Source organism: Schistocerca cancellata, chromosome 6 (genome assembly GCF_023864275.1).
Source record: "Schistocerca cancellata isolate TAMUIC-IGC-003103 chromosome 6, iqSchCanc2.1, whole genome shotgun sequence".
NCBI lineage: Eukaryota > Metazoa > Arthropoda > Insecta > Orthoptera > Acrididae > Schistocerca > Schistocerca cancellata.
The window spans coordinates 211,226,484-211,250,939 of NC_064631.1; the positions used below are offsets into that span (position 1 = coordinate 211,226,484).

At 38.6% G+C, this 24,456-nt stretch overlaps 1 protein-coding gene across 4 annotated transcripts in view; it reads right to left on the reverse strand.

The window, feature by feature from the left end:
- The window catches only part of LOC126190999 (cytosolic carboxypeptidase 1-like), a 519,277-nt gene that overhangs the window by 34,910 nt on the left and 459,911 nt on the right, over nucleotides 1–24,456 (reverse strand). For all 4 annotated transcript variants that reach the window (XM_049931676.1, XM_049931675.1, XM_049931679.1 and 1 more), the window contains exons 21-22: nucleotides 17,281–17,457; nucleotides 7,374–7,498 (exon numbers count right to left, since the gene is read on the reverse strand). In XM_049931676.1, the coding sequence (XP_049787633.1) occupies nucleotides 7,374–7,498; nucleotides 17,281–17,457 (302 nt within the window). The remainder of the gene's footprint in view (nucleotides 1–7,373; nucleotides 7,499–17,280; nucleotides 17,458–24,456) is intronic.

Genomic DNA, 24,456 nt, shown 5'->3' on the forward strand with positions numbered 1-24,456 from the left:
CAAACCCAGAACCTCTCACAGAAGAACCCCAGAAGTCCCCACTTGTGACAAGATACTTCCCGGGACTGGATCAGACTCTGAATGTGGCTCTCCAGCAGGGATACGACTTCCTCAAATCCTGCCCCGAAATGAGATCCATCCTTCATGAAATCCTCCCCACTCCACCAAGAGTGTCTTTCTGCCGTCCACCTAACCTTTGTAACCTCTTGGTTCATCCCTATGAAATCCCCAAACCACCTTCCCTACCCTCTGGCTCCTACCCTTGTAACCGCCCCCAGTGTAAAACCTGTCCCACGCACCCTCCCACCACCACCTACTCCAGGCCTGTAACCCGGAAGGTGTACACGATCAAAGGCAGAACCACGTGTGAAAGCACCCACGTGATTTACCAACTGACCTGCCTACACTGTGACGCTTTCTATGTGGGAATGACCAGCAACAAACTGTCCATTCACATGAGTGGACACAGGCAGACAGTGTTTGTTGGTAATGAGGATCACCCTGTGGCTAAACATGCCTTGGTGCACGGCCAGCACATCTTGGCACAGTGTTACACCGTCCGGGTTATCTGGATACTTCCCACTAACACCAACCTATCCGAACTCCGGAGATGGGAACCTGCCCTTCAATATATCCTCTCTTCCCGTTATCCACCAGGCCTCAATCTCCGCTAATTTCAAGTTGCCGCCACTCATACCTCACCTGTCATTCAACAACATCTTTGCCTCTGCACTTCCGCCTCGACTGACATCTCTGCCCAAACTCTTTGCCTTTAAATATGTCTGCTTGTGTCTGTATATGTGTGGATGGATATGTGTGTGTGTGCGCGCGAGTGTATACCTGTCTCTTTTTTCCCCCTGAGGTAAGTCTTTCCACTCCCGGGATTGGAATGACTCCTTACCCTCTCCTTTAAAACCCACATCCTTTCATCTTTCCCTCTCCTTCCCTCTTTCCTGACTAAGCAACCGTGGGTTGCGAAAGCTCGAAATTTTGTGTGTGCGTTTGTGTGTTTTTTTATTGTGCCAATCTACCAGCGCTTTCCCGTTTGGGAAGTCATGGAATCTTTGTTTTTAATATATTTTTCCCATGTGCAATGTTTCTTTCTATTTTATTTAAATCAATGATTTATGTACATATGTCATGACACAATAAAATTCTGATTCTGAGTATTGTGGCTAAAATTAATTTTGTAGATGTTCACCTTTTCAGTCAAAATTAAGCCTCAAATATGTTAAATATTGTATGATACAATGTACAAAATGCTTTTTAGCCTTAGTACTGCCTGTTCCACTGAGAAATTAGTTCTCTTGTTTCGCTTGTGCAAGTTTTATTCATATAGGCCACAGCAGTATCACTTTTATACTTTTTGATTTTTTAAAAAAATTATTTAGTCTTCTTTATTATTACCCATTTGTATAAATATTTTATCTGCAATTTTAAGCAAGATCTTTGATATGGCTTTACTGTTGTCATGTTTCTCTTGGCGATTATATATGGAAACCTAACAGCTGATGCAACCCATCGCCTACACGTGCCATTTGCCATGGGCTACGTTACTAGCCATATATTACTTGTATGTGTGTAATGCTCACCACCATATTCACAGCCAGAAGAATGAACAACTGCATATCCTACTTATTTGCTCTGTGATGTGTCTATGTAGGTGTATATTCGATTTCAGTGGATGTGGACAGTGCTGCACATCTGGCAAGGTAACCTGCTCCCTATTTATACATACATACCCACTTCTTGCGAGACTAATCTGCTTATTTACTTTTGAATACTCCCTGACTTTTCTTGAGGTGATGTTTTATAGGACACTGTGAGGGGCGTTCATAAAAATATTGACAAGGGTAGCTATTTGCTGGGACTTTCATGTGTTTTAGGTGCATTTTCCCATGTATTTAACATCTTCCATATATCAGTAAGTTAGCTTTTTATATATTTTTAAATTTTGTTTGAGTGTGTTTTGGGCTTTTAGTGCATTAGACTGTTTACTGGTTTTCGAACATTTTACTGGCCATATTCTGATATATCTTATAGGCCACTACACCAAGTTTTTTGAAATTCTGATCAAGGCAGTTCCTGCTGGGACATTTGGATGCATGGCGTCCTATGAGCGTAACACAATATTTTGCCAGTAAGTTATTTTATTTTTTCCTACTAGAGCAATTTTGCTAAATTGAGGTGATGCCATTTATACAAGAGGCTGTATTTTTTCTCATAGGCCAATCTGAAGATGCCTTATATAAGGTAAAAAGTGTCACTGGAGGATAAATAGGATAAAAAAATCCAGTTTTGCAACCATGACCATTTGTTCATTCATACTGTTATCACTGATTGCTGCACCTCATCACCACAGATTCGAAAAAGTTCTGTGACATTATAAAGTGCTGTTAGAGCAGCTGCACTTGAATGTATTGTAGCTCTGTCATTGCCTGAGTGAATATTGGATAATGTAGTTTGAAACAACTGACAAATTTCAGGGCAGTTTAAAAATGATTGTCTCGATAGTATGACCACCTCCTGGCTGGCTATTTTTTATTTATTTATTTATTTATTTTGATTGATGGGACCATAGCCGTCAACATTTTACATCTTATTTTGCTATATTTGTTTACCTCCACCGTTACTGAAAGTTTCTCCCAGTAACATCAGAAAAACCTGAACAGACTAAAGGTATCATTTGTGAAGTGTGTAAAAACTACAGTAATTACTGTATCATGTTTCTCATCCTTATTAAATATTTACAAACACAGTTCTGAAAGTTGGCATATCAAAAAGTACATGCCATAGTAAGACAGGTAACAAAAATAACATATACGGCTGTTCAGTAGCACCTTAAAACATTTGTGTTAAAACTGATGTTGTGTAAATGAATTATTAGTTCCGAAATATGTTGGTATCAGGTTGTGACACGAGTAAGCTAGCCGAGAAGAGGGAGAGCTCTGGCATCAAATTTTTTTCAAAATGGATTACCAGTTAGAATGTGGAAACGGCTGGTGTTCATCTTTCACAATACCAACAGGATTCTACTTACAGCATACATTCAGGTAATACTATGTTGTACAAATTGTTAGTAATTATACTTCAGCCATCAAATGGAGTAGCACTTTCTCACAATTTTCAATTGTTTTATCTTTTCGTTATGGTATTTCTATGTAATTCACTGTGTGTCCTCAGAACAGCGTAGTCTCTGCAACTCATCACCTGTAGGTGGCACTTAGAGTTGTCGTAAAATAAAGAAACATTTTTTGTTTTCCATTCACACTTATTGTCTTCCTGTCATCTTGAATAACTAGTAGTTGCATTGTTTTACTTCATACTACTGGATCTGAACTCATGTATGCTGCTTCTATATAGTTGTGATGATATGCATACGAAGATCCATAAGCAGATAATGCAGAAATATTTCCCACATCCCATCACAGAGTGCGAGCCGAGCTGCATATTCTATCATATACTCAGGAAGTTAACAGTAAAATGGGAATGAGGGGACATGGATATGCTGTAAGCAGGAGTCAGTATCCACACTACTAAAGCTGAAATGGGCAGTAGTGCCACTCGTGGCTGAATCAGTCTTCATATACCATCCGTGCAAAACATTCTGAGACTGATTTAATTCCTGGCATATAAGGGAAGTCAATGCAGAAACTACAGTTGCAGCTTCAACTAACAATTATAAACAAGAGATGGTGCATTCCACCTGTCAGTTGTGGGCAGGCAGTGTTAAGTGGTGGACGTGTCACTGTACCGTGTCAGTATTATTGTGCCACAAATTGCAATGGAGCAAGATCTCTCTATCGGGTGTTCAAGATATTCTCCAGAATATTTTAAAGAATACAAAACTGAGTGCATAGCCTGTCCCGCATGTCTTGTCTCCCAATATAAACGACAACACATGGACACCTGGCATGACTTGACTGAAATGTGAACTACAGACAATTCTTTTCTGGAAAAAATCATCATGGATGACAAGACTTGGTGTTATCAATACGAACCTACCATAAAAGACAGAGCAATATTCACAAGGAGGGTCAATACTTTGGCAACATAACCAACATTCAAGAAAATGTGCTGCACAACTAACCATTTCCCAAAGAAGCACTTTTTTGACAGTTTCATATGGTTTGACAAATGTTCTGTGTGTTGTACTCAATGGGATGAGACTATGTACAACACCTGAAGGATAGCACAGCCAGTACATGAAGTGGCTGGTTTTGTTAAAATTTTATTGCTGATTTGCTTCTGTATCAAACATCACCCTCATCTGCACTAACCTCATTTTGATCACTGTTGTTGTCAGTATGCTATCAGGAATCAATAAACATTGACAATATGCAAGAACCAATCAGTGTTGCTTAGCACTGTTTCAGAATTAGCCTTTATTAAGTGAATTACATCCTGCTGGTGAGACAGCCTTTCAAAATGTACTTTTACAAAGACTGGAAGTATTATGATCTTTTTAGTTTTGTGTAGGCTTTCTTTATATGGTATTGTTTTAGGCCACATATTTGCTTAGTGGTTCAAGCAAGAAGTGTGAGTGATTTTTTTTCAGCCACTCTTGAAATTTGTAGTTGGTGTTGAGTTGATTGAGGATGTATGAACCATACAGCAATATTTCCACAATGCTGCAGTTCTGCACTGACCCCTAACTTCTTGAAATGGTTCATGCCATGTCCCTCAAAAACGAATCATAGGGGCCAATAGGAAAGCATTCTGTATTGAATAATCCAACTGAGAAGTAGTCACATATGGTATCCCATAGGGTTTCAACGTACGTCCTTATTTTTCCTTGTGTACATTAAATTTGTTTCCTTTGCATATGACGTAAACAATGTACTAAACAGTGACTTCGTAGTTTTAAGAAGAACCATTAATAACATTTTCACTGACATCATATCTAACTAAATCAGAGAAATTAAAATTAAGAAGAAAAGAAAGGTCAGTGTATGTTGTTGAGAACTTTTAAGACATTTGTACTCAACATGTGAATAAAATATGAAAACTTGGGAGATAGAAGAGGCTGAAAGTGTCAAGTTCTTGGGATTACGATTTGATTATAATTTCAGTTGGGAAGCAGGTACCACAGAACTGCTGAATCAACTAATGAAATCTGTAATTGTCAGCAAATGCTGCTTGCTGTAGGTGATGTAGAAATAAATATGATAACATACTTCAAGTCAAAATTTCCCATGTCCAATAGTGTGTAATAGAAATTATTGCAGTTCCAACAACTTCCTGCAGAAACATGTTGAACTAGGTATACTAAAAGCGGCTTCTGGTATGTATATAAACAATCTACAAAGTGTCCATTATACAGAACAAACATTATCAGCACCTCTGATAAGTGATTATACTAGTATACTGCAATCAGTTTGTGACCGGTGAAAAGTTTAACCAATTTGTTTTAAGTATTAGATAAAAACAGCTGCTGAATATTACAGGAGGAAGAGCAGAGGCTTTTTATCACAGTAGTTTATTTTTCTCATAACCTAGAGATAATTATCACTTTGAGCAAGTCAGTGCTAGCCATAATTTGTTAATAGCACTGAGCAAGTCAGTGCTAGCCATAATTTGTTAATAGCACTCTTTACAGAAGCAGCCCACAGCAGTTACTTCTGCCTGTTGATGCATAACTTGACTTATCCCATGTCTCTGGAGGTCTCCATCAGGATGGGAGTGACAAAACATCATGTGTGAATGAAAAAATGATTTGTACATCTGAGAGTCATGATTTGTAAGAAGAGGATGAGTTTTTTTTCCTTTTTCAAAAATCTAAAGTCTACTTTTTCACCAGTGTTACTACCACTGGAAGAAGACCAGAAACATCCAGATACTGCGGTTATCTGATGAACTGAAAGCAGTAGACAGTTGTGTGTTGTGTAAATAAGTAAAAAGTGTAGCAGTCTTGTTCTCAGACTTCATTTTTACTGCATACATGAGCCTAGTTCTGTATCTGTCTCACCAATGTTCTTGTAAGACTCTTAAGAATGTATATTTTGTCCTAACTGTAAATGTTGCAATGCATTACTTGCAAACAATTCCACATCTTGGGACCAGAGTTAGGAGATGGCAGTGTAACAATAATGATTAATTTCTTCATGACATTTACAGACATGATGATTTATGACTACAGGAGTGAATAATACTGAAAGGAAAATTATGTGAGATAATTCCTGGTCAGTAACAGCCTACAGGAGGTGAAATGTCTGTACTATGTGGCAGTCATCCTTCCTCCTTTGGGGAAGAGAGAAAGCTGGGTTGGGAAAGTTAACATGGAAAGTAGATCACTCAGACCCCAGAATGGGAGGGACCTCACCTGTTTTGAGGATGAGGCGAGGCAAAGAGGCATTTGCTAACCTTCTCAACCTATCCCTCTCTCCTTCCCAAAGGAGGAGTTACTAATTCCAAATGCCACATACAACATATATATTTTGCCCCCTAAAGATGCCTGTATGCCTCCTTCTCCTCAAAGCAGGTGGGTTCCTCTCATGTTGGGGTCTGAGTGACGTGCACTTCCTTTTGAACATTTCGTAACTTGGCCTTCTCAGTTCTCTGAGGAGTGAATGATACATATCTTTTCTGTCAGTTTATTATCTTATCATATTTGAATTTATGACCTGTTTTCCTTTTATTTAGTTGCTTATCAAAATATAAAAGTCATACTTGAGATAATATGTATATTCTAAAACTTCTTTTACAATACTGAAGCTTGTACACAGTATTATTTTCCAAATCACCAATACACTGTGTTTGTTTGCATTAAAAAATAAGCAATGATAAAAAGATAAGAGTGTGGCTAAACTGAAATAATATTACAAAAGAGAAATCATTTTTTTTAATGAAAAGGGTAGTTACTACTCGCCATATAACAGAGATGCTGAGTTGCAGAAAGGCACAACAAAAAAAAGTGTCAGAAAGTTAGCTTTCAGCCAACAAGGCCTTTGTAAAAAATAGACAACACACACACACACACACACACACACACACACACACACACACACACACACACACACACACACACACAACCATAGTCTCTGGTACATGGAGCCAGTCTGGCTCCAGCTGCCAGAGACAGTTACCATGTGTGTGTGAGTTGCGTTTGCATGCGCGCACGCGCACGTGTGTGTGTGTGTGTGTGTGTGTGTGTGTGTGTGTGTGTGTGTGTGTTGTGTTTTTATTTTTGACAAAGGTCTTGTTGGCTGAAAGATAATTTTCCAACAGTCTTTGTCTTGTGCCTTTCTGTGACTCAGCATTTCCTATATATGGTGAGGAGCCCCTATCCTTTTCATTATATTGTTACATTCCATCCTGGATTTTCCATTGTTTAAATAAACTTTTTTGGACTGTATGTTATAAAATTTTGTTACCTGCCAGCTTGCTTATTAGTTTCAAGAAGTTCTGTCTGCCACTGTGATTCTTCTTTCAAGCAAGCCAATGCCTCACAAAAGTTGGCACCAATTTCTTTTAGGTGAAGAATGTCAAGATGATAACCCTAGAAAGAACAAGCATCTGTTGTTTACCACTGACATTGTGTTTGCAGTAAGAGATATCAGAACAATGAGAGACGTCTAGTCATCTATTCATTTTGGAAACCATTAGTGGCTTTACATTAGTTGGTTGGTTAGTTAGTTACATATTCCATGGATCATTTTGAACAATAGATCATAATTATGTGGAATGAGTCATTTTACATTCACATTGCAAATTAATTTGTATATTAAGTTACATTCTGAACACTTCTAAAGTTTTTAACTATATAAAAAGAAAAAAAAAAGATTACAGTTAGTAATTCTCACCCACCACCTACTACACATTACAGTAATAGAAATTCTTCTATGGAATAGGAGTTGTCAAGGAGAAACTTTCTCAGTTTGTTATCAAATTTTACTTTGCTCTTTGCCAGACATTTTATATCACTCGGTAAATGATCAAAAACTTTGTTGCAGCGTTATGCACCCCTTTTTGTGCTAAAAACAACCTTAATGTGGAGTGATGAATGTTATTTTTGCTTCTGGTACTCTAATTATGTACAGTCTTAGACATAAAAACTGACCGCCGGCCGGCCGCCACAGAGACTAAGTCCGAGTCGTTCACTTAAGGTGGCCAATAAAACTGACCGCCCCTGACAACTCTAAGTCCGGCCACCTGTACAAACTGGCAACACTGTAAGATGGGGAAGTGTTAGGAGGAAGTATTGTCTACTTCCAAGTTGACAAAGAGGGAGTGAGCCCGTGGTCTTGCGGTAATCGTCTTGCATTTTAAACTCAGAGTCGCATGTTCGCGTCCAACTGTTTTTCTTTCTTTTTTTTTTTACCACATTTCGGTCTAAATTTATGAGTCTGATTGAACATCGAAGACAATTCGCTTAACATTCTACCCACCCGCAATAACAAGTATTCCAGAAGCAATTCCCCAGGACAGCTTGTGGCTGCGTCGCAATCATAACAGCTTACGCTCGAGCGTTTTCTCGCGCTGCAGCGGCTACCGGCCACCGGCCAGACGCCATCCGCCGCCTAAAATCCGGCGCCGCCCATGTGAAGGCCGCGCCACGCTGTCAGTGTATGTATCAATGCCATTTTCGAATTTGAAGCTCTAGTTATCATCTTGCAGTTAAGCATTGGATTTTACATACTTGAAAATCATGAACTACAGTTAAGCAATGTAAAATTGAGTCGCAAGTGGTAAAAGGTGTAACATCTGCAGCACAACGTTTATTTTTGGTATAACAGAGGGGTGAATGTAGAGGAGGCAGCTAGAAAGATTTGAACTGTGTGTGGAGCGAATGCTTTTGGGAAAAATACGCCAGAGAAAGATATTCTTGTTTCAACAAAGATCGTTCTGGCATGAATGATTTTCCACATTAAGGAAGTCTCGACTACTGATATATGTGACAGATTACCATTTTACCATCGTGCGACATTTGCATTCAACAGGCAAAGTTCATAAGTCTGGTGTAGGAGTACTGCATGCTCTGATTCGAAACAACGGAGTGACTATTATTGAACGTCATCAGGTCGCTCATTGAGCATTCCTATGCAGTACTGTTACTGGTGACGTGTTATGATGCCTTTATCGTTAACTTCCTAAGAAGAAATGAAAGGCTGAGCCCCACCAAAAGATGTAGACTAGAGTAAAGTATAGAGTGAACATAATATTTTACATCTGATAGCTCCAAAAGTGTGTTTTCGGCTACGAATTCTGCCCCAAGGTGTGTGTGAAACACAGCTGGAATTTGTTGTCAACAACTGAGACACCTTTCGGTCGCAGTGTAAGAAAGTCGAGCAACAAAACTACATCACCTATGCTACTGCATGATAACTCACTCTGTTGATTTGAGGAACAAAACTATCTAGGAGATTGATAAACTCGTCTCTCAGGCACTTGTATTGATAGGGAAGTCCTCTCTCAAGCACTTGTCCCTCTCGTCATATACTCGTAAAATTTTACCTTTCCCGCTCTTGATCGATCAACCGTCAAGGCAATTCATTTCTAGACGAAAATACTCTTGAAACTACTCTGGTTTAATGACATCGTTGAAACAAGTATGTTTCTAAACAACTGCTGCATTGTCAGACTGTTGTAGATATCGTGAAAGAAAATTCAGCTGCTGATTAATTTCTCTTTGATGATTGCTGATGCGTTTAGTAAACTAATGGAAAATGCAAATAAAATATTCACTTTACTAATACAAATTAAAGTCAGCTTACTACAGAAATATCTTAATAAAGCATTAAGTTCAAAAATGGTTCATAGGTCTCTGAGCACTATGGGACTTAACTTCTGAGGTCTCTTTATTTGGCCACAGCTTGAGTAATCCAATTTAACGAACATAGTACTCCATTTGTGGGCTGCTAATCATACAGTGTGACTACAGAGATCATCGTGCGGGTATTGCACTAATTCTGCAATGAATTGCTTAACAAATATTACCCTCAGCTATGCAGCGTGAATGACTCATTACACAGGTGCACTTGGTTAAGGGATCAGTTCGCTGCAATCCTGCTTCTACTGTTCGTAAATACTTGTAAACTTCATAAATGGATCAAATGGCTCTGAGCACTATGGGACTTAACTTCTGAGGTCATCAGTCCACTAGAACTTAGAACTACTTAAACCTAACTAACGTAATGACATCAGACACATTCATGCTCGAGACAGGATTTGAACCTGCGACCGTAGCAGTCGCGCGGTTCCAGACTGTAGCACCTAGAACCGCTCGGTCACCCCGGCCGGCATACTTGTAATCCGACCATTCGTTATTTGACTAAATATGAACCACAATCTGATTCGCATATATATGACATGGGTTAGCGCCGGCACAAAGCAGTGACTAAGGGTTTGATGCCGTTGAAGTCCTGTTACACTGATGGCAAAACAAATGTTCGCAAATCACCTCTATTGCCTCAAGAAACAATTCCATCTTAAATATCGAAGGACCAACGTCCACACTGTCACAGCGCGATGAAATACAGCTAAGACGGCAGATGAATATTTGTGACCGACTGGGCTTCGAACCTGGACCTCCTGCTTACTAGACAGACATGTTGATCACTGCACTATTTTTTTTAAAAAAGTTTGAGAAGACTTTCAACACCAGGTAGGCGGAGGCAAAGAGGGCAGGGGTCGACGATCCGAGGCCTGGCCTCAATACCTGTCACTGAGCAGCTGAACTACTCCCATGTATTCCATGTTTGCACCCACATATACCTTTAAATTGTGGAAAAAAATTGAAGTAGTAATTAAGGTAGAATAAATTACACATTGCCGCCTCCAATGACGTGCGTTCCTTGTAGAACATAACTTACAACAGTGAAAAGGGTGACGGAAAAATCCATAATAAACATTCATTCAGAAATATAGTCACAATTTAAGTTATTTTGCACTGGATGCATATGAGGTCTGTAAGAAAGCCATATATTTTTCCACAAATGAAAAAAATTTCGGAGCCGGAGGTGTTTTGCCAAATTAGAACAGTTCTGATTTTAGAACCAACGTAAAAGAATATTCCAGGAGTAAAAAAGTGAAATAATAGTATTCTGCTTGTAATTAAAAAAACTGTCCACCTCTTCTTAGCCCATATAAAGCAATAGATAAAAAAATTGGAAACCATTCCTTATATTTGTTATTCTTTTTAAGTGTAAAATGTTCCTCTGCAGTATAAAACGTGTACTCTTCTAAGTTCTGTTTGTTACGACGTAAAACACAAACTGTCCCAGAACCCACGAATAACTGTTATTCTTTGCGGACGGGTAACATTTCCAGTCGGGTTGTAAACCTTCAGTTATCGGTATATGACTTTCTGCGGTTCTGTTGATAGTGCTAATTTCTTCCTAGTACAGGTCCAAATTCTGATTCTATTTTCACATAAGAAGATGTGCGCTACAGTTTCTACAAGCCGACATTTGTCGCAGTATGGAGATGGTCTCAATTTGATTTTCCATAATCGTTCCGCTTAGGGTATGGTTTCGTTTACAACGTCGCACCATACGGCACTAACTCTAGTTGGTAGAATTTTATTGTTGATATTTTTCCAGACGTTACTCCAGTTTTTTGTAGGTTAATTTACCGGAATTGGTTTGTGACGACGATGTGTGGTAATATAATCATAGACGGTTCTAGTGTTGGTTTGTGCTGGTGGAAGTCTTATACAGCTCCAATATCCATAGTGCTTTCGGCCGTAATCTAGGCTGGCATGCTACATTAACAGGAGCGTTCCTATCCCCAGGATCTAACGAGAGGAACAGAAGTTTCGTGATGCCTGTCTTAGTGGCATGTATTAGTTTAAAAGCACGTCTTTAATTCCAAGTCCTCCATTTTGCCTCTGCAAAGTCGCTGTGTGGAGGGATACTTTGAAGATATTTTGTTTCCACACATACCAAGAGGCTACAGCTAATATTTTATGTGCAGTGACCTGCAGTATCGGTAAGACTGCTGCGACATGATACATTATGCTAAGTATGTATGTATTAATAAAGTGAACTTTCTGCAGTCGGTCTAACAATCGCATGCCATGGTCGTTCAACAAGGTTCCGGTGACATTAAGTTTCCGCTCCCAATTGTTCGTGGCCATGCACTTGGGATTCGCCCTTAACCTCAAGCTGAGTTGGAGTCTCTCTTCAGTTACATCTAACCAGTGCGCACCTGTTGCACTATTGTAAGAACCGAGATGCAGGTTCATTTGGCTACAAGAATGCGTATGTTCCTCCAGCATGACGGGGCTCCTGACATTCTAGTCGTCAGGTGACACATTATCCAAATCTAACATTTCTCAGAAGGTGGATCATTGGATATGGGCACTTTTCTTGGCCTTAAAGGTCCTCGGACCTTATCTCTTTGGATTTTTGCCTGCGGGGATGGTTAAAGGCGAAGTCTACAAATAAAAAGTAAACCCAAGAGCCAATTTGATCATTCGGGTTATGAATAGTGCAACCCTCATAAAAGAACGCAAAGACGACCTCAGTAAGGCTACACGTGGTGTTATCAAGAGAAGTCAAATGTGCATTGAAGTTGGTTGGTGAATTTTTGGAAAACAACTTTGAATGTCCTCATTTGCCTTTGCTTTGAGTTTGTTAGCATTACGTACTAACAGTGTATCTCTGTACTCAATAAAAAGTGGACGCATTTATATGGAATTTTTTTTGTCTGTACTACCACCTGCTAAAATATCTACTGTTCCTCCTGGAACACCCTGTATATGGACATATGTGTGGTGTCTGTTGTCCGAAAGAAAATGCTTCATGGCATTCTGCAACGACCTTTGATCTAGTTGCAGGGGCTGATACAGATTTCAGAGCTGCTTGGCTGTCTGAATAAAAGTAGATGCTACGAGTTTTGTAGGGTCTACTCTAATTTTCCTCCATGCACATGCTGACAGAAAAAAAACGTGTAATACTATGGCCATCTTCACTAAAGAGATTCTAGGCAGTAAACCAGACCTGGTACTTTCATCTGTTTTCGACATGTCAGTAAACCCTACATTATGTCTCCTGCATGGTGTTGTGGTTTGTTTTTCCACTGCTCCCTGCTTCCAACTGTTACATGGCAAAGTTTATTGAAACAGCTAGAAGTTATTGTGTAGTTTGTCGGCATTTCCCCAGCCATCGCCTTACTGATTTGGGATTCCGTATATTCGAATTATATCTAGTTATATCCAATTTTTAGCCTTTATGTCCCTGCCTCTGCCTCCATTTTAAGCCACAAGTGTAAGGCGGGCATGTCTAGCATAATATCCATTCCAAGAGTGGATATCCTGTTAATTCCATCTGTCTGTGAAATCAGGCCAGTCTCTGCACTTTGCGAGACTCCCTAGCAGCCACAAGAATTTATCCAAATGCCGATGAAAGAAAATGATGTGAGGAAAACCTAGCATGATTTTTATCAAATTGTGTGTTTTCCTACTGTTTTATGCACTACTGACTGTACCAATATTCCCATCAGACTACCTGGTGGCAAAAGTGCAGACACATTTAGGAATCGTAAAGGTGATTTCTGTTAAATATATCAGGAATCTCAAATGCTATGCTTATTGAGAGTGTATAGCATTAGCATTTGTGCTAACTTGATTAACACTGAAGCTCCTTTGGTAGATCTATTTTTAGTGTTATACAATAGGGCTGGGCCCTGAACAGAGTTCGATTTCTGAACTAATGTAAAAATTGACATCCTGTCAGAGATGATTATACAATCAGCCTTGAAAGTCCTCTCATTATTATGTAACAGATAGTGTCTTTTAATTACAGACTATTCATATGTAGACTTGATTTTTAGCTATGGAATTCTTTTCTGGGGAACAAATGCTCAAAATATGATCACAACTTTCAATCCCTATTTAGCTGATGGTTTATTGCATTTGGGAGGTCACCTGCAGTATGCCAAGGCATCTAATGAAGAATGTTATCGTCTTATAGTAGAAGACCTCCTCTTCCACCTTTCCCCATTGCAGACATTTATGGGTGTAAGCACTTGGGTATTTCTTAGAGTGTGCATCTGATGGATGTAGCAGTCAGATGTCTTATTGCATTTGCAGTGTGTGCACAATCCAGCCACAGTTCCTTTGTATGTCACGTTGCTCCTCTCTCACACACATTAACATGGCAGACAAGTAAAGGGGAGCATTACCAGCACTTCTAGGATGGCTCTTGGGCAGGCAAGTAGTATGATTCATCCATGAATGTTTTATTTTTGAGCAAGACCATGTCTCCTTGGAAAAGATGGCACTGCCACTGCAGCATGCACAGTAGGGATGGGACAACATACTGGTTAAAACCAATACTGGTATTTTAGTTTTGAATAACAGTTATTTTTTTGTATTTGTATGATCTCGGTTATAGCAATAACTGACTGGGTAAAAAAACTGAAATATCAATTAGCCATAGCAGCAATGCTAAAAATTTTTGTTTTCAAAGGAACCTTTTTTAAAGGAGGAGTAATTTTATTTATAAAATTTGCACTGCTTTGAAATATTGGATCATTATAGAAAGTGGGAAAAGCAATCAGTGCTATTTTAATAACAATGCTGACAGAACCAAGTAACAAGCACATGGCATAGGAATTGGTACTTGTTACTATGTGGCATGGTCTATTAGGTGGTATGTGTGTCATGCAAAGTGGAAGACTTGCCTCATCTGGTCTATATGACAGTTTCTCACTGTTGTCATTGGACATTAGTTGTACTACAGAATGGCACCATCACTAGTTAGGAGGAATTTAATGAAGTGTGGTATTAATGAAGTACAATGCTCCGTTTGTTTTAAAAGATTAAAAATGGGAGAAGTCACAATAAACTTCTGATATAATAGAAGGCAAAAACTTAGTTACAATAAAAATAGAAAGCTGCTGATCTACTGCCTGTGTCTACATAACATGCCTTTATCTGTTTGTAGCCCTTCAAAGCAGATAAATTAAAATGAAAAATAGAGTTCTTCAACCTCAGTTTGCACTCTTTAACACTGACTATTCGTAATGTCCAAATAGTGGTATAAATCTCAATTACAACATGATTTTTGAACAGTTTGAAAAAATGAGAAACAACAGGAGAATACTGGTGATTTTCTGTGGTAGTCAGCCACTTATCACTTTCTGAGAAAAGCAGCAAATAGTGGACAGACTAAGTTTTATTTTATTTGCCTATTTCACTTAATATTTTGGTTGCCTGTATCTTGAAACTGAGAGAATTAAAATTTTTTATATATTGTTTGCTTTCTACGTTTATCACAGGAAACAAAAAAAATAAAAAACCGAAAATCAGTTATTTTCAGAAACTGGTTATTCTAAGCAATTTTAACACTCTAGCTACAAATGGTGTGGGAAAATAAATAAATAAATAAAAATAAAAACTGGTTGTTTCTGCAATAACTGCCATCCCTAATGCACACGAACTAAAGTTCATAGATGACACACTAAACTTATTATAAAATTCTATAGTGAATAAAAACTCTTTACTCGTATTTCAAATGAGGATAGAGGGGAGACGGCAGGAGGGGGGGTTTCAGGCATCTATTGAGCCTCTTGTGGATGCCTGTGCAGTTGGTTATACCATTGGAAATAGACCACGATGGAGAAGATTCGGAAGAGCAGCAGAACTGTACATTTTTGTCCTAATATGCCTGTTATTTATCTTTATGTTTATGTTCACAGAATACATTTTATTTACTTGTCACTATTATAATAAAGTGTGACTGAGTAAACACACTAGTTAAATTTATTGCTGCTGGTTTCTGTCTGTCATCGGTAGCTCATCCCAGGTGACACAGAGATCAACATCGTGAAAGGCTGCTCACTGAGCTGAAAAAGAAAGCAGATCTGGGACTAGGTGTTAGGCTTGTCATAGATTTACATTATGAAGATTTGAGAAACAGACTTGGAACAGACAAGGGATTTAATAGGAAAAATTCTTTCACGTGGCCTATGGGCAAATCTGAGTGTGCTCTGTAGATTTGTTTGTAGATTTTCCCTTCAGAGCAGGAGTACTTATGAGATGGAATTTGTTTGACCAACAGGACAGAGGTGATGGATTTCATGTTGAGGGGAAAAAACAAAAAACACAGATTGTGAAACCAAGCAATAGCTTAATACTGTAGCACTACAAACATATAAATAACAGAGCAAAGAAGAGGATGATATCTTCAAGATGACAGCCTATCTGCCATGTATGGGAAAATGTTACTGGAAAAATTTGCAAGTACTTCCAAAAATAGTTAAAGTGATCATTCTTCCTCCATCAAAAATATTGGCACTTCTGATATTGGTCAAAGAGAACTTAGTGCTGCACAAGGCATGTGTTTATAAGATACCATACAAGTGCAACAAATCATATAGGGGCAAATGATATGCACTGGCTGGGAGTGCATTATGGAACACTAGTGGTATATTCACCTCCTACAACCCAGCAGATCTGTTATCGCAACACACTGCATTTTTACTGGTAATTTGATGAAATATAATACAAAAAAAATTGTGGCCCATACTTCAAACTTCTGGAACTCCATTATCTGAATCAGTGGAAATACAAAGGTCTGATGGTCTTATCAATCGGGACAACAATTTACAGTTGGATCCTGTCAGAAAAACTTAGCTTTCTGCATAGCTGGAGCCATTCTGTGAATTTTCTGTATAAAGACAGTTGATCTGTCATGGATGAGGAGAGTTTTCAACATGGACATCACTTGCTGCTGCACAGATACTTGTAGCAAAAGTGCACATGCTCAAGTAAAGCATGCACAGCAACAACTGGGTACACCATGAATTAAACAGGGGATCTGAGTATAGCATAAACAGCATACAACCAAAGATGACCAGAAGATTAGATGCTGAAATATCACAGCAGAACATTACAGACATCCAGCAGTTTGTGATTCTTCAATTTCTCCAGGCGTATTTTATGACGAATTAAATGTCGGGTGAACAGCCTGGTATGAGTGCGCACCTGATGATGGCAACGTGGTCGATTGCCGAAATATTGTGTCCTATGCACACTCATACCAGGCTGTTCACTCGAGATTTATTTCGTCATCCAGCAGTTTGCTTTAAGTTTTATGGAACAATATTCCATATTAATTACTTTTTACACTTGATAACAAATAACACTATTTTATTTCTTGCTTTTCATTAGTAAATCTTCATTTAAATTTAGGGACCACCCGTAGATGCAAAATGACAGAATGTTAGTGAAAAGCAAAGAACATTGGATACGTAAACAAACACACAGACATGAATGAGACAAATATTCAGTTCTCACTTAAGACTAGAATTGATATTTGGTTGTTTTGTACTGACCATATATGTTCCTTGATCACAACCACAGTAGCTACTTTCCATCGTGTAACTGCGTTTAATGCCCAATTGCCTCCAGACAGTAACCCTTGCTGTTGATTCTCTGTTCCTCTCAACAGCAAAACTGCACAATGACAGAGCAAATGCAGGTGACAAGTCTTTCATTAAATTTGGGAGCATCTGGGAAGGAGAAGAGATTTCCATTCATACTTACTGTCAAACCAGTTACTATGATTACTACTCAACAAAGCACGCTGCACACAAACAAAGGCATAACTGAAATTCGATAGCAATACTATAAACACATTATTCCCATGCGCAACTAAGAATTAATTATTGTCAGCCAAGTATCAGTTAAATTTATATATTGCAAACAGATACACAAAAAATTAATGCTGACTTAAGTAATTACGAAACTGTCCTCTTTTATTGGTGTGTGATTTATTTTAATAAATTAAATCTGAATATTACTTCTCATGTGTAGCTGAGAGAAAAAAATGAATGATATGAAATTACTAATATCTGACACACACACTTTTACCAATTTGAATGTACATGAAGCTCCATATTATCTACTTCAATGCGGACCCAAGACTGTACAGATAACGAAAAAAATGCAGATAATCCAAAACACACATTTTTACTGGAAACTGCTATTTACTGTGCAATACACAATAGTGTACTCTAAACTAAAATATTATTTCTAGGTACAATGTATTTCTTTCAAAAATCACTGAACTATGCATGGATAATCTAAAAAGGGTACAGTTCAAACCATGATAATCAGGAGTTTGCTGTATTTTGTGGAACATTAAAGACAGTCAATGACTGATTGGCAGGAAATAAAATACAAGTATCAAGTGAGAATGTGTAGTCAGTATTATCTTCATTAATGATAGTACATTTAAAGGTGATTTTAAAAATATTGAGATATATGTTTTTATGAATAAAAGAATTGAGTGCATTCTTTTTTATTTATTTTTGTTTATTTTAAAACTTTATACACAAGTGATCATCCTAAATGTGTGAGTTCTTGTAACATCTGGTACAAATGGATTTAAATAAGCTGCAGTGTCAGGCTTCAGGAGAATGAGCCATAATGTGCACACTGCATGCTTATAGCTGTCTGTACAGAGTGGGCCAGAAGACAGGTTCAAAAACTTTTCCAGTTGTTGTTGTTGTTGTGGTGGTCTTCAGTCCTGAGACTGGTTTGATGCAGCTCTCCATGCTACTCTATCCTGTGCAAGCTTCTTCATCTCCCAGTACCTGCTGCAACCTACATCCTTCTGAATCTGTTTAGTGTATTCATCTCTTGGTCTCCCTCTAAGATTTTTACCCTCCACACTGCCCTCCAATACTAAATTGGTGATCCCTTGATGTCTCAGAACATGTCCTACCAACCGATCCCTTCTTCTAGTCAAGTTGTGCCACAAGCTCCTCTTCTCCCCAGTTCTATCCAATACCTCCTCATTAGTTATGTGATCAACCCATCCAATCTTCAGCATTCTTCTGTAGCACCACATTTTGAAAGCTTCTATTCTCTTCTTGTCTAAACTATTTATCGTCCATGTTTCACTTCCATACATGGCTATACTTCATACAAACACTTTCAGAAACGACATCCTAACACTTAAATCAATACTCGATGTTAACAAATTTCTCTTCTTAAGAAACGCTTTCCTTGCCATTGCCAGTCTACATTTTATATCCTCTCTACTTTGACCATCATCAGTTATTTTGCTCCCCAAATAGCAAAACTCCTTTACTGCTTTAAGTGTCTCATTTCCTAATCTAATTCCCTCAGCATCACCTGACTTAATTCGGCTACATTCCAATATCCTCGTTTTGCTTTTGTTGATGTTCATCTTATACCCTCCTTTCAAGACACTGTTCATTCCGTTCAACTGCTCTTCCAAGTCCTTTGCTGTCTCCAACAGAATTACAATGTCATCGGCGAACCTCAAAGTTTTTATTTCTTCTCCATGGCTTTTAATACCTACTCCGAACTTTTCTTTTGTTTCCTTTATTGCTTGCTCAATATACAGATTGAATAACATCGGGGATAGGCTACAACCCTGTCTCACTCCCTTCCCAACCACTGCTTCCCTTTCATGCCCCTCGACTCTTATAACTGCCATCTGGTTTCTGTACAAATTGTAAATAGCTTTTCGCTCTCTGTATTTTATCCCTGCCATCTTCAGAATTTGAAAGGGAGTATTCCAATCAACATTGTCAAAAGCTTTCTCTAAGTCTACAAATGCTAGAAATGCTAGAAGTCTAGCATTTGTAGACTTTTCCAGTAACTTAACATATAGTTTCAAGTTACATGGATCTGGAAATGTATTCTAGGTTAAAAGTAATGTTTCCTGCCCATAGTATCCCTACCTTCTGGTCAAGGTCACTTGAATTACAATGCAGGTGACACTCCACGAAAATATGGCATGTGGTCATGTTCTTTTTTGTTATCAAGGCGATACTGTTGTAAACATTTGTGTTATAATCACAGATACAAGCAGAGTCAGACTGAAAAATATCTTTTTCTTAGAGCATGTGTGCATGAAAATAATGGGTTAGACATATGAAGAAATAAGAGAAAAAAAATTTTAATCACTTCAATGAAGAAGCCCCAAGGAAGGCTAATGTTCAGAAACTGGCAAGAAGGCCTTTGCAACTGGTTATGTGACAGACGAACCGCACAGCGGAAAATCCAAGAAGTATGACAACAGTAATGAAGTGAGTGAACACTGAAGTGCACCATTGCTGTGTTCACCAGCAAAGCCGACAAGGAAGCAGTTGGCAGGATGAAGATTCCAAGAACTCAAAGCATCACTGAAGGAAGAATTTTGGTGCCAAGGGCAAATATGTGTATTACAAATCTTGAGTCAAATCGTAATCTTCTAAGAGCAACTCACTGGTACAGAATAAATGAACTGTCATTTGCAAAATATACTATCAATCCTCTATCCAAAACTAACTCTGATGAATGCAATCTTCTGATTCAGGTCATATGGTATCACTACAGTTCAGCAGAAAAACAATCAAGAGTCCAACTACAAAATCACTTCCAGCAGAAATAAAAATCTATGCCACTGTATTTTCTCTTAGTATATTCAGTCAGGTGCCACTTGAAATCTCTAGCTACTCTCCACAATCAACCGTTACATTAACAAATAACAGTATATACTGCTTGGCACAGCACAGATCGCCACCAAGTCACATACAAATTGGACCAGAACAGAACTTTTTTTAAACATTTTTCACAATTTTTTGCATCTGCAGATTCTTTTGTGGCTGCCTTAATCTCACCCAATTCTTGGCTGCCTCCCACTATTGAGTAGCTACTCAGTTTATAATAATATTTTTCATAACTTTTTGCACCAGGGGATTCTCTGGCAGCTCCCTTATTTTTGCCTGGCTGTTGGATCCCTGCAGCTATTGAGCAGCTACTCAGTTCACTAATTGTTCACCAGCAGTGGTGTCCCATAACACGCATTAGGGTTTCTGCAACAATTTTCAGTTTCTATAATAACACAAAAATCCCACTTATCCAGACAGTGTTCACTCATTTGAACTGCCTATGTAACTTTCCATTCTAATATCCTACACAATGCCGTCTCTGTAATGTATGACAGCTGATATAAGTGGCCTGTCACAAAACATACTGTTCATTTTGACTTGGCAACATGAATGAATTAAGTGATCATGATATTAATACATGATGTGATTTGTGCAAACAGTTATGTGCAACTTTTCCAACATTTGTGGCTCGTCATAAGATTGTGATGACAGACGAATGTGCCGTGTATCTTAGCTACCAGTCTCAATATGTTTATATCTGAATGAAAGACAACCCTCATTATTATGAAGAAATTAACCAATACCATCCTCATGTTATGCTATGGAAATGAAACGAGTGTTTGGCGTCACTGGCTGGGAGGCCCCTTGTGGGGCAGGTCCTGGTGCAGGTCTTATTACATTCGACACCATATTGGGCGACATGCGAGCTGGATGGGGATGAAATGATGATGAAGACAACACAACACCCAGTCCCTGAGTGGAGTAAATCCCCGACTCAGCTGGGAATCTAACCCGGGCCCATACGACAGCAATCCGTCACGCTGACCACTCAGCTATCGGGGCAGACATGTTACGCTATGGGCTGGTGTTAACAGTGACCATATCATCAGACCATATTTCTTCAATGTGTCCATAAAAGGGAAATCATACCTCCAGATTTTATATCATTGCCTGTTACTTGAACTTGACATGCACACCACTGGATTCCTAGTTGAACAACCAGCTTCTGTTATGGATTGGACATGGAGGGCTTCTTGTATGGCCACCTAGAAGCCCAAACATAATAATGTCCAATAACTGGCTGTGGTTCTTAAAGGAAAATATTTCCAAAACTTGTGTGACTTCCATTGAAGAACTGAAAGGAGAGATTACCCGTACTCCAAGAATGTTCCCTCCAGAAATGCTGTGCCAGGTGAGCAGATGCACATGACATTGAATCCAACTCTACATCGAGAATGATGGTCATCATAAAGTGTGTGTTTGAAAATGTGTAAGAAGTATGTATGAACATTTGTTTCTGTGCCATTCCATTCTTTCCTGTATCTTAGTGTTAAATACAATTTCTGCTAGAGCTATGAAATCATTTCATGCTTCTGTTTGCCTTTCATGTAGCTTCTTCATACAATACAATAACATAAAACTTTTCTGATCTTGACTTCTGGCACACCCTGTGCATGCACTGTACCCAGGAGTTCAAGTTCTCCCTGTCACTTTTGCCTTAATCATCATTTAACATGAAAAAGACTGTACAGTGTAAAAGAGAGTAGTGACAAAAATTTTCCAGCAGAATTTGTCTTTAAGACTGATCCTGAGTTGGTGGCTCTTCAGTCTTTGAAGAAGACTATCCACGACCCTGTGTTGTATTAATGTAATAAGGAGCTTTGTACAGGGGTAACTGCAGTCTGAAATGCACTTCCTTATTCATTGGTCTCTAAAGAGGAAATTTCTGTAGTGCAAAAAGTAAGTCAATGAATGTGTCAGTATCTGATGGAGGACTTACTGGGCCTGCAAATTACACCACTCTAGAACTTCACAATACAAGCAGGAATAATGTTTCCTCCTCCTCTACGCATACAGTACTCCTTGTTATAGGAGAAGATGCCACATTGTGCTCATAAAGTCACAAAACCTCCCTACATGAGTAGCATTGCTTACAGGAATACGGAATACTGTTCTTAACCTATACAAACTGAAATGTACAAACATACACTGTGTGTACATACACTATGTGATCAAAAGTATCCTGACACCCCCAAAAACATATGTTTTTCATATTAGGTGCGTTGTGCTGCCACCTACTGCCAGGTACTCCAAATCAGCAGTCTCAATAGTCATTAGACACTGTGAGGGAGCAGAACAGGGTGCTCCGTGGAACTCATGGACTTCAAACGTGGTCAGGTGATTGGGTGTCACTTTTGTCATACCTCTGTCTGCGAGATTTCCACAATCCTAAACATCCCTAGGTCCACTGTTTCTGATGGCAAAGTGGAAACAAGAAGAGACACGTACAGCACAAAAGCATACAGGCCAACCCCATCTGTTGACTGACAGAAACCATTGACAGTTGAAGAGGGTCGTAATGTGTAATAGGCAGACATCTATCCAGACCACTATCACACAGGAATTCCAAACTGCATCAGGATCCACTGCAAGTACTATGACAGTTAGGCAGGAGGTGAGAAAACTTGGATTTCATGGTCGAACAGCTGCTCATAAGCCACACATCATCGCGATAAATGCCACATGACGTCTCGCTTGGTGTAAGGAGCGTAAACATTGGACAATTGAACAGTGGAAAAACGTTGTGTGGCATGACGAATCACAGTACACAACGTGGCGATCCGATGGCAGGGTGTAGGTGTAGCGAATGCCCGATGAACATCATCTGCCAGCGTGTGTAGTGCCAACAGTAAAATTCGCAGGCGGTGGTGTTATGGTGTGGTCATGTTTTTCATGGAGTTGGCTTGCACTCCTTGTTGTTTTGCATGACACTATCACAGCACAGGCCTACACCTACGTTTTAAGTGGCTTCTTGCTTCCCACTGCTGAAGAGCAATTCGGAATTTGTAAGTCAGTTTCAGCCTGGTGTATGGATACTTTTGCTCACATAGTGCATGTATCCATATTTCCATAACAACAACAGAAGATGCTTTTTAAATAAAAACAAAATGAATCTTGTGTAAATTCTCTTTAATTAAATGCAGTAAGCTTAAGATGGAAAACCAATAGTAACTGATAAACTTGCTTGACTATTACAATACTGTAATGAACACCACACGACTGAGTGAGACTAGATGAAAGGGCTGTATTTATGATCCATAATTATCATCTTCCACAACAATAAGAATGTTGGCTGTTTCCTTCAGTCACAGCAGAGTTGAAGCACTTGTCCTTTCTTCCCCCCCCATAAATTTACTTTATCAGTTTGATTGCAGAATTCTTCAAGTACATTCCTTAAGGCCTTAATCCTGTGTCTAAGTGACTTTGCTTTGTTTTCATAAAAGGGCATTCAGAATGAATGGTGAGTTCCACTGAATGAAAGACAGATACATGATGAGTAGTCTCCCCCACTAGAAGATATCTGTGAAAAACATTAGCAAATGTGAGCTTTCAAAGGGCAGTTAGAGACAATGAAAACTTTTCTAATACCAAGCTAAGAGTAGCCTTCTGAATGGTAGAGACAATAGATAAAATTATTTTTCAATTTAAAATTATTTGATTTTTATCATTATGAACAATAAAAAATACATTTTCATAGTATCAACATGTATGGGTATGTTTACCACCATTAGTTTATTGACTGTTTGACCAGAATGCTTAAAATGTTTTTGTGAGAACAGCTGTTCTATAAAGAGTGTAAACGGACGTGTGTGTATATATATATATATATATATATATATATATATAATAGAGGGAAACATTCCACGTGGGAAAAATATATTTAAAAAGAAAGATGATGAGACTTACCCAACAAAAGCGCTGGCAGGTCGATAGACACACAAATAAATTGTGTTTATTTGTGTGTCTATCGACCTGCCAGCGCTTTTGTTGGGCAAGTCTCATCATCTTTCTTTATATATATATATATATATATATATATAT